This window comes from Hemibagrus wyckioides, linkage group LG26 (genome assembly GCF_019097595.1).
Source record: "Hemibagrus wyckioides isolate EC202008001 linkage group LG26, SWU_Hwy_1.0, whole genome shotgun sequence".
Taxonomy (NCBI): domain Eukaryota; kingdom Metazoa; phylum Chordata; class Actinopteri; order Siluriformes; family Bagridae; genus Hemibagrus; species Hemibagrus wyckioides.
In genome coordinates this window covers 13,278,917-13,292,256 of record NC_080735.1, presented here as the reverse complement: position 1 = coordinate 13,292,256, position 13,340 = coordinate 13,278,917, and the positions used below count along the sequence as shown (strand labels likewise).

Below are 13,340 nucleotides of genomic sequence, written 5' to 3'. Positions count from 1 at the left end.
CACACAAAGAAACCTCCATTTTGATTTCTAATCTCTAGTAAAAGCTAATTCAGACATGTACTTTGAGGAATCTAAATATTTCTTATAAATAAGTCTTTTTAAATAGGTTAATTAAATCAGTAGTTGGTGTTTGATTAATTGGTGTTTGAGTCAAATGACCAAGAGGCTGATTTATCCAAGTCATAAAATAAAATAGAGACAAATTATTCATTAAGTCATTTATATTTAGTAACCCGTAATTAGCTAGTATCCTGATGAGAACCCAAGGGGTGCACTAAACACTAAGCCTTCGTTGAGGGCCACATAATTTTTCCTTTCTTTAACAGGGGCCGGCTCGGTCTGTACCAGAAAATTAGTTACTACTAGTATTGTCGTGGAGATTTTATTATGATTATGTATTTATTAAGCCTCCTAATGCTAGAATAGGTATATTATATTGTTATGCACCATACAGACAAATGATCATTACTTTTCAAGAGATATATAGGCTATTAAAAGAGCATTATTACGGTCATAATGGCATTTTTCCATATTCATTGCTGTTGAAATCACCTGTTTGTTTGCGATGGTACGTTATGTTGAATGTACCATTCTGTTGGTAGGTGAATTTAACAAATAATTAGGCTCAATTTTTAGTTTGAAAGCCAACTTTTATTATCAAATACAGATAAGATATAAGTAAAACCTATATTTAAAATGAACTTATATGTCTCTGGCATTGTTCAGAAGGCCGGTCCAAATGTGGGGACCCCTGCATCGTGGCTCTAAACTACACAAATGACTTAAAAAAATCCTACAAAAACTGAATATTTATTCATTTAGTCACTGCATATAAGGTTTTAAGCCGCACGTAGAACTTATTCTTCAGAATACGTTTGTTCTCCCATTGAAGCAGCTGTCAAATATTTGCTTAAAGGCAAACGTCTGCTCTCTGTAGTTAGGAGGAAAAGCAGATGACAGGGATCATATGGAGGCTTCAGTCAATCATGTTGTCTGTTAGATCAGAAAGCTCACCATCTTGGTCTAGAGGTCCTGCTGGGGCATGTGTTTCACAGGAACACTGACGCTACAAAAGAGATTCTCAGCAAATCACTGATTATACGTTTTATAAGCAAGATTCGAGTAATTGAGCGTTGGGGTCATTTTGTCGGTACATTGAAACATGTTGAACTTCTGGCCGGTGGTAATGGGGTGGGGTGAGAGATTAGGATGAAAGTGTTGGTGTATTCCGTTGAAATATTTTCTGCAGCGTGTTTGTTTAACTGGAGCTGCATTCAAGGAATCTGAACTGCATGTAGTGCAGGAAGGGCCACTGCTTTTGCTTCTATTCACATCCTGTAATATGAGCTAATGATGTCACTGTTCTCTCTCTGTGTCTCTAGCTAGTTTGGTGTTGCTCTTTCGCTCTCTCTCTCTCTCTCTCTCTCTCGCTCTCTCTCTCTCTGCACTTGTATATGGAGGAAGCTGTACTCATACATGCACACACTAATATACAGAATGGAAAGAAAGCAAAAGTTTCAGTTTGACATTATAGATTTATCGCAAGTTAGCAATGTACAGTTTCGCACATTTCCAAGACAAGCAAACTGAAATCCAGTCACTGGTGTTGGCCATGCATAACTTCACAGGAAACAGGAAGTGACCGTGCTGAGGCTCAACCGGATATCCTGCTCAGGGAGGGCGACCCCAACCATGGCTTTCCCTTCCTTTCTGTCTCTCTGTTTCTCTCCGTCTCGATCGATGTCTCAGTTAGAGGTTGGATAGTAGAGCTGGAGTAAACAGCATGTGCTGGTCGGGGGAATGGGACCACTGGGATCGCTGGGAATACCTGGAAACACAGGTGGAGTTTCGTCGCTGTAGTTCTGCATGAATTTTGTCTTGAACGGCAAGAGTGAGTAGCACTAAAAGACTTGACTTCGGTGGTTACTGAAGCACTAACACTGTTGCTGGTTGTGGAATGAGGTGGTTTGCAATGCTGACAAGTACAACTTCCTGGCTTACATGAATTACAGCGATCCGATTTTGTGTCAAGGAGATTCAAGCGCTGCCAGTTCCTGGAAAACACCCAGTGCTTTTTGAACGATGTTCTGTGTAGCGTCTCTTTAGCGGATTGCTGTATTTCACATCTTTGATCTAGTCGAATTTGTTATTGCAATGCTCGAGCAGTTTATTTCCCTTTTCACAGCTTGCTGTTTTTTTATTCACGTAGCTGGGTGTTTGGTCTAGGGGCACAACCTCAGACACAACCACTTCTGTATTTCTATTTATCTCTTTTATGAGAGAATTTGATGTGCGTAAGACTTTGAAGCTGTCTTTGAACTAGCATTAAAACAGTGAAATGTGGCTATAAACAATTTCTCTACTTTTAGTTTAGTCTGTGTGACGCATTTGCTGAGAAAATGTAGCCTGTGTATATAACGTAAATGGAATTTTACCATTGATATAGATTATTATTAGTGATTTGTTGGCGCTTTGTGCCTCAAAACTAAATAAAAGTATATATAACGTCTAACATTGGTACGGATTGCAGCAGGTAGCCGTGTAAATGTAGCCAGACATCACGTCTTGCACCTAGATCACGTGACTAAAATGTTGACGAGTGCATGAAAATAATATCACCTTGGCAAAGCACGACTTGTGCTATGGTGCAAGACAAATTTGGCACAGCTAGTCACGCCAAGTAAGTTTTTATGGTAGCTTATTATGAATTATATGATTAGCTAATCTAGTTAGCAAACATAAGCTTATTTATAGATGAGCAGGCTGCCGTTTGAGACAGTACGTTAAGGACGATGGTCATCTGCTTCCTCGTATATTTTCTATAGCATGTTCACGTTGATTTGATAATCTTGTAGTTTGATCATGTAGTTTTTCAAAAGTAATTTTTCCCTAAATTAAAAATTTTGATATCTGGTTTGGTTTAGGAAAAAAATAATCGTTATCCGGTTTGTTTTATTGCTATATTATGTGATGGCAGAAGTCAAGGACATCGAACTCATGATGAAATGTTCCGCTGGGATTTGTGGTATTCTGTTGCTGACGTTGGCACAGTTTTCCGGTCAATGTTGTTGTCTTGAGCCTGCTGTCATAATGTAAATAGAGCATTAGCCAAAAATAAGAATTAAGATATACAGTATATTCAGAAAAGTATGTAGACACCTAATCATTCACACTGTAAGTGATTTTTGAACATTCCTTTTCAGGGATTGTTCCTTTCTGCTGTTATAATAAGCTTCACTCTTCTGGACAGGATTTCCACTAGATTCTGCCCTAAGAGCATTAGTGAGGTCAGGAGCTGAGGAGGTCTGGGGTGCAGTTGTTCCATCCTAAAGGTGTTCAGTGGGTTTGGTGTCAGAGCTCTGTGCAGGACACTCGAGTTCTTACTTGGCAAACCATTTGTTCATGGATCTCGTATTGTGCACAGGGGCATTTTCATGTTGTGTGCTTACAGCTTTCTGGCAACAGTTTGGAGAACATACAGGAGTGAAGGTGTCCACATACTTTTGGCCATATATTATATAGGAAATGTGAATGTATCCATATTCAAGTATCTACAAATCTAAGAGTTCACCGTTCTGTAAGTATTAATTCTTTTAAACCAACTTTTGTCCCCAGAGCGATCCGGGTGGGTTGTCCGTGCTGGAACAGCTGGGTCTGGACCAAGGCTCTGACTTTTCAGATGGAAGCGTTCAGCAGCGGCTGGACGAGGAGCGTGAGAGGATCCGCCGGGAGATCCGCAAGGAGCTGAAGATCAAGGAAGGCGCAGAGAACCTGCGACGTGCAACCACTGACAAACGCAATGCCCAGCAGGTGGACAGTCAGCTGCGCACCTCCAACCGGCGTCTCCAGTCGCTCCAGGTCCAGCTCCAGGAACTTGACGCCCATATTGTTGTCAAGGGAACGGATGAGGCTCGTGGTGAGTCTTCCAGTTAAAGCACAGAACTTTGCATTTTAATGACAGAAAAGAAATCTTGCATTAGAAAATAATGCCAGAATAGCTGCAGTGGGTTTCAAGTCATTCATTAGTACCATCTGTGGGGCTTTTCTGTGGTGAAACTGGTAAATCCATTTGCTTTGAAGCTAAATGTTTAATTTTTATTGTGCACCCCAGTAGTCACTTCCGTGTCTTGATTGTGCTCACAGCTGGATACACATCCGTTGTGCATGAATATTTAACTTGTACACACGCACACAGTTAGTGACTCAACCGAGGAGACATTTTGTATAAGCTCTAGCTGATATTAACTCCTACTCAAATATATAAGCTTTAACCTCATCTGACAGTCAGAAAGTCTTTACTGTCACCTCTGCCCTACAGATGACGTGCCTCGGTCTCCCGGCACAGAGAGCCGTGCATCAGCCCATCAGGACCGCATTGCCGCGCTGGAGAGGCAACTTAACATAGAGCTCAAAGTCAAGCAGGGTGCAGAAAACATGATCCCTATCTACGCCAATGGCTCTACCAAGGTAACACACGCTCACACACACCATCGGTCTCGATCTGTCTGCACTCACTGAGACATTTCATGCGGTTTAGAATACAATAGAAAAATGTACTGAGCCCCAGAGAAAACTTCTGTTCTTCCAAAGTAGTGCAGTATGTCCTACATACTGTATAAAAACACAAATAAATACATATAGACAAAGACATTAGTCATGATTAACACCTTCTGGACTTTATATTTTATCAGACTCAGACTTTGACTTTGGTATAACATCCACCTCCTGATTCCACTTGCTAAATCTCTTCACCTCGGTTTCCCATCAGCTTTCAGATTTACCCCCCATTTGTCTGGCATGAAAGCCTGCAGCCACACCACAGATATAATTTAAGATTGATGATTTACATCATTTTTCCATCTATGATAAATAACTACTCAGACTACCACAGCCGCCTATTCAGTTCATTAGAGAAGTGAGAGCTGGTTCAATCCCCGAGGCTTCAGTCACGACTCAGTTGGAGTAGAAGATTTTGGAAGTTTTATTTAACTCAGTTTTAAATAGCAGCTTAGAAGAGGCTGTGGAAGCGGAGGTGTGGTCGAACGTCGGTTTGTGAATGGAGGACGGAGCCGTGCGAAGTGATTGCTAAGGATAACGCACCTGTGAATGTGCGTGTGTGTATGTAAATGCTGAAAAGAAAAATACAGAAAGCACATCTTTGAGTTTAAGAGCATGGTACATTCCCGGATGTTCAGAGGGTCTAGGAAATGAAGGCATGCTTGGTAAAATGAAAAATATACACACACACGCACACATTCACATCCTTACAACTCACTTCCCTCGGCTCCGCCCTCCATTCACAAACCGGCGCTCGACCACGCCCCTGCTTCCACATTTGGACTTCAGTTCAATTTAGTAGCAGCTTAAGGAATTGGATTAGAGCTTAGTTTTTTTGAATAGCATTTTAGGGACCTTGGATTTAATCTTACACACATATATGAACATAAACAGCTTGTGGCCACTATACCTCCATGGTCTGCTTTTGTATAATTAAAGAGATTGTAGTTTAGATCATTTCTAATGATCTGAATATCTGGCCATGCGTCTCTGATTGGACAGTATTATTGCATTTTGCTGCATTTTTCGTCCAATGATTTAACACACTATATAAACATCATTACTAGAGAGCAGATGCACAAATTGTACTGAAACTCATATCTGAGGTATTAATCAGTCCACGTAGGTTGCTAGTGAAATGATAATTCATGACTCAATAATCATGTACTCTGTGTGTGTGTGTGTGTGTGTGTGTGTATTAGGATAAGAAGATGTTGCAAACCGCCCAGCAGATGCTCCAGGACAGCAAAACAAAGATCGACATCATTCGCATGCAGATCCGCAAAGCAGCGCAGGCCTATGAACACAATGAGGACATACAAGGTGTGTGTGTGTGTGTGTGCGTCTGTGTACTTATGATGAAACTTGTTGATATTGGACTTAAACCCACTCAATGGTACACTTCATTGTTATACTAAAGGTGAATCATACTCTCTAATGGTTATACTTAGTTGCACGCAACACAGCCTTGTTATGTGTATGTATTTCTGTAAAACTCCGCCCCCAAAACCTCCACCTACTATAATTTCTGTGGCCTGTTGCAAGCTCAAGCGTCTTTCCACTCGGCAAAATACAGATTTAGATACATTTAGACTCATTTAGACCGTTAAACACAATTTTAGTACGCAGCTGTTTAATTCTTGATTCTGATTGGTTAGAAGGTCTTGAGTAAAATTTCTACGTAGCATCAGTTTTGACAGTCTGCAAGGTGAATCACAGGCTTATATTAATACACTCCTTCTAATACAGTCATTCCTGTAAAAGGAAGAGTGCACGGTTATCATTTCTGTTGCATCAGCTCATTCACAGGAACTTGTGTTTTATAATCTTAATCTTAAGAAGAAAAAAAACATATAATCATTAATACAGTGAAGTTTTCTAACCTTCATGGAAGGAGTCTCGAGTCTCAGCGTTAGGCTGTAATATCTCATACTGATACAAGGAGTAACATTCCATCTATCCTTAAACACACACACACACATGCATGGTCAGCCACAATTCGATGTCCAGCTCAGAGACAACAGAAAGTATTAAAAGGCTGTTTCGTGTGTAATGTTATTAACTACACTCTACTGCATTACATCTCTCACCTAGCAGAGCACAGAGGAAACACTGCCCTGCTGCCTGGAGTCGACACAAACACTGTATTATTAGCTCAGCATGTACACACATGCTGTTACACCTCTGCAACACACACACACACACACACATTTCTGGTTTACATAGTCGTGTACAAGGTATCCAGAGTCTGATGCCTTATTAGGACATAAAAGCATCTCTTCTCATCCAACGAAAACCCCTCTCCACCCCCTGTGTATTCCTCAAACCCTCTCTCTCTCTCTCTCTCTCTCGCTCTGTCTCTCACACACACACACACACACACACACACTAGCCATCAACCCCTGGTGTCAACCCGCTCATGCTACAGATTTGTCCCGAGCAAGATTTATAAACTCTCACTCACAATTCATCTTGTATCTATCTTTACACACCAGAATATTAAAACACATCGAAAATGCTCACTCAGCTAAACAGGCAAAACTTATTCCTGGACTTTTGTTTCCTATTTTTTAATCGAACATTTTGAATAACAGCCAGAAATTTATTCAGTTGAAGCACAAAGTGGAAGCAGAGCTATTCCTGATTTCTTCTTATAGCTTGTGCCAGGAATATACTGTATTTAGGGAATAAAACATGCAATAATATTGTGATGTGGCCTGAGCAACAACTCAAAGCACAGTGAGATTGAGTATTTTATCAGCAAATCTCCATGTGTTTTATTCCTCTTATACCACAGCAACAATCATTTTTTCTTCATTTCTTTAAGAATGACACATCGTGCTTATTATATCTAACTACAGTTTGATTTAATGTTGTGAAACGTCTCGCTAAACAAATTGGTTCTTGTTTTCAGTTGTATTATAGCAGCTATAAACAGTTGTTCCTTCACGAGGGTTCATTTTTAGGGAATAATACAAAAAATACATCTTGTTATTTAGCTAGAAAGTATGTGCAGCTTTACCTTTAACATTAGGAAGTGCTCACACTGGAGACTCCTTCCAAAAAGGTTAAACATCTCCTCAAAATATTAGCAATCATACCCTTTTCTTTGGAAAAGCAAATTTTTCATATCACACATTTATTTGTCTCAGACCGTATCGCTCATTGGTGATTCAAGTCCTTGATTATTATCTGCTATAGAAGGAGCGCATTAATATAAACCTGTGACTTGCCTTATAGCTCGCTTTACAGAGTTACACACTGATCAGCCATAACATTATGAGCACTGAGAGGTGAAGTGAGTAACACTGATGATCTCCTCATCATGGCACCTGTTAGTGGGTGGGATATATTAGGCAGCAAGTGAACATTTTGTCCTCAAAGTTGATGTGTTAGAAGCAGGAAAAATGGACAAGTGTAAGGATTTGAGAAAGTTTGACGAAGGACCAAATTGTGATGGCTAGACGACTGGATCAGAGCATCTCCAAAACTGCAGCTCTTGTGGGGTGTTCCCAGTCTGCAGTGGTCAGTATCTATCAAAAGTGGTCCAAGGAAGGAACAGTGGTGAACCAGAGACAGGGTCATGGACGGCCAAGGCTCACTGATGCATGTGGGGAGTGAAGGATGACCCGTGTGATCCGATCTAACAGACGAGCTACTGTTGCTCAAATTGCTGAAGAAGTTAATGCTGGTTCTAATAGAAAGGTGTCAGAATACACAGTGCATGATGGGTGAGGGCTGTTTTAGCAGCAAAAGGGGGACCAACACAATATTAGGCAGGTGGTCATAATGTTATGCCTGATTGGTGTATATAGATACAACTTTATTGTCATTGCAAAGTACCGGTACATAGTAATGAAATGCCATTTAGCATCTACCAGAAGTGCAAATAGTAGAAATTGTGTGAATTGTGAGCTAAGCTGAAGCTAAAACTGCACTGTGGTATATGGCGTATATTTATATATTATATATTAGAAATGTTTACTCTAAAAAATTTTAGACTTTGTGTTATTCACTCTTGTGTTTGGTTATCGTTACCATGGCAAAGATTATTGTCCCTTGAAAAGCAAACTCTTTTCTATCAGCTACTTCACCTCTGAGTCACTCCAGACATTTCTGGTATTGTTCTTTTTTGTTGACCTCGTCAGCTTTTCCTCCTGTTGTTGCTTCAAAGTGCTAATGTCTTAAATCAGCCAACTGGAAAGGATTATCAGGACGTCATCCTGTCCATCCTGTCCTGAATTTTTTTCTCAAGAATTGTTATTAGGTATTGTCTCGGTCGACTGCTGTTAAATTCCTGTGTAAAAGTGTGTGTGAAAGGAAAATCCCATCCAAAGGGATGCATTAGAAATTTCCTCGGATGGGAAAAGTGGCTGAAAACCTCGAATGTGTGACAGGAAAGCCTGACCCGTGCGGCATAGAGCTGAGGATCGAGGAGCTGAGGCACCACTACCGAGTGGAGCACGCTGTCGCAGAGGGAGCCAAAAATGTGCTGAGACTGTTAGGAGCCAGCAAAGTGCAGGACAAAAAAGCCATGTCAGAGGTATACACACACACACACACACATTCACTCACATACATACACACACACACACACACACACACATTCACTCACATACATACACACACACACACACACACACATTCACTCACATACATACACACACACACACATTCACTCACATACATACACACACACACACATTCACTCACATACATACACACACACACACACACACATTCACTCACATACATACACACACACACACACACACATTCACTCACATACATACACACACACACACACACACACATTCACTCACATACATACACACACACACACACACACATTCACTCACATACATACACACACACACACATTCACTCACATACATACACACACACACACATTCACTCACATACATACACACACACACACATTCACTCACATACATACACACACACACACATTCACTCACATACATACACACACACACACACATTCACTCACATACATACACACACACACACATACACATTCACTCACATACATACACACACACACACACACATACACATACACACATTCACTCACATACATACACACACACACACATTCACTCACATACATACACACACACACACATTCACTCACATACATACACACACACACACACACACATTCACTCACATACATACACACACACACACACATTCACTCACATACATACACACACACACACATACACATTCACTCACATACATACACACACACACACACACACACACACACACATTCACTCACATACATACACACACACACATTCACTCACATACACACACACACACATTCACTCACATACATACACACACACATTCACTCACATACATACACACACACACATTCACTCACATACACACACACACATTCACTCACATACACACACACACACATTCACTCACATACATACACACACACATTCACTCACATACACACACACACACACATTCACTCACATACATACACACACATTCACTCACATACATACACACACACACACACATTCACTCACATACATACACACACATTCACTCACATACATACACACACACACACACACATTCACTCACATACATACACACACACACACATTCACTCACATACATACACACACACATACACATACACACATTCACTCACATACACACACACACACATTCACTCACATACATACACACACACACACATTCACTCACATACATACACACACACATACACACATTCACTCACATACATACACACACACACACATTCACTCACATACATACACACACACATACACATACACACATTCACTCACATACACACACACACACATTCACTCACATACATACACACACACACACATTCACTCACATACATACACACACACATACACACATTCACTCACATACACACACACACACACACACACACATTCACTCACATACATACACACACACACACACATTCACTCACATACATACACACACACACACACATTCACTCACATACATACACACACACACACATTCACTCACATACATACACACACACATACACATACACACATTCACTCACATACACACACACACACACACATTCAGTCACATACATACACACACACATACACATACACACATTCACTCACATACATACACACACACACACATTCACTCACATACATACACACACACATACACACATTCACTCACATACATACACACACACACACACACATTCACTCACATACATACACACACACACACACACATTCACTCACATACATACACACACACACACATTCACTCACATACATACACACACACACACACACACATTCACTCACATACATACACACACACACACACACATTCACTCACATACATACACACACACACACACATTCACTCACATACATACACACACATACACATACACACATTCACTCACATACATACACACACACACACATTCACTCACATACACACACACACACATTCACTCACATACATACACACACACACACACATTCACTCACATACATACACACACATACACATACACATACACACATTCACTCACATACATACACACACATACACATACACACATTCACTCACATACATACACACACACATTCACTCACATACATACACACACATACACATACACATACACACATTCACTCACATACATACACACACATACACATACACACATTCACTCACATACATACACACACACACACATTCACTCACATACATACACACACATACACATACACATACACACATTCACTCACATACATACACACACACATACACACATTCACTCACATACATACACATACACATACACACATTCACTCACATACATACACACACACACACATTCACTCACATACATACACACACATACACATACACATACACACATTCACTCACATACATACACACACACATACACACATTCACTCACATACATACACACACATACACACATTCACTCACATACATACACATACACATACACACATTCACTCACATACATACACACACACACACATTCACTCACATACATACACACACACATACACACATTCACTCACATACATACACACACACATACACACATTCACTCACATACATACACACACACACACACACACACATTCACTCACATACATACACACACACACACATTCACTCACATACATACACACACACATACACACATTCACTCACATACATACACACACACATACACACATTCACTCACATACATACACACACACATACACACATTCACTCACATACATACACACACACATACACACATTCACTCACATACATACACACACACATACACACATTCACTCACATACATACACACACATACACATACACACATTCACTCACATACATACACACACACACACATTCACTCACATACATACACACACATACACATACACACATTCACTCACATACATACACACACACATACACACATTCACTCACATACATACACACACACATACACACATTCACTCACATACATACACACACACACACACACATTCACTCACATACATACACACACACACACATTCACTCACATACATACACACACATACACACACATTCACTCACATACATACACACACACACACACACATTCACTCACATACATACACACACACACACACATTCACTCACATACATACACACACACATACACACATTCACTCACATACATACACACACACACACACATTCACTCACATACATACACACACACACACACATTCACTCACATACATACACACACATACACATACACACATTCACATACATACACACACACACACACACATTCACTCACATACATACACACACACATACACACACATTCACTCACATACATACACACACACATTCACTCACATACATACACACACACACACATTCACTCACATACATACACACACACACACACACATTCACTCACATACATACACACACACACACACACATTCACTCACATACATACACACACACACACACATTCACTCACATACATACACACACACACACACACATTCACTCACATACATACACACACACACACACATACATACACACACACACACACACAAACACTCACATACATACACACACATACACATACACACATTCACTCACATACATACACACACACACATTCACTCACATACATACACACACATACACATACACATACACACATTCACTCACATACATACACACACATACACATACACACATTCACTCACATACATACACATACACATACACACATTCACTCACATACATACACACACACATACACACATTCACTCACATACATACACACACACATACACACATTCACTCACATACACACACACACACATTCACTCACATACATACACACACACACACATTCACTCACATACATACACACACACATACACACATTCACTCACATACATACACACACACACACATTCACTCACATACATACACACACACATACACATACACACATTCACTCACATACATACACACACACATACACACATTCACTCACATACATACACACACACACACACATTCACTCACATACATACACACACATACACATACACACACACACATTCACTCACATACATACACACACACACACATTCACTCACATACATACACACACATACACATAC

General features: G+C 40.2%; 1 protein-coding gene across 4 annotated transcripts in view; it reads left to right on the top strand.

The window, feature by feature from the left end:
- The window catches only part of pkn1a (protein kinase N1a), a 63,213-nt gene that overhangs the window by 22,997 nt on the left and 26,876 nt on the right, over positions 1 to 13,340 (top strand). For 3 of the 4 annotated variants that reach the window (XM_058380408.1, XM_058380405.1, XM_058380407.1), the window contains exons 2-5: positions 3,616 to 3,916; positions 4,319 to 4,467; positions 5,760 to 5,880; positions 8,955 to 9,100. In XM_058380408.1, coding sequence (XP_058236391.1) covers positions 3,616 to 3,916; positions 4,319 to 4,467; positions 5,760 to 5,880; positions 8,955 to 9,100 — 717 coding nt within the window. Of the gene's footprint in view, positions 1 to 1,671; positions 1,841 to 3,615; positions 3,917 to 4,318; positions 4,468 to 5,759; positions 5,881 to 8,954; positions 9,101 to 13,340 lie in introns of those variants that run through there. The other variant, XM_058380406.1, reaches the window with a different exon arrangement.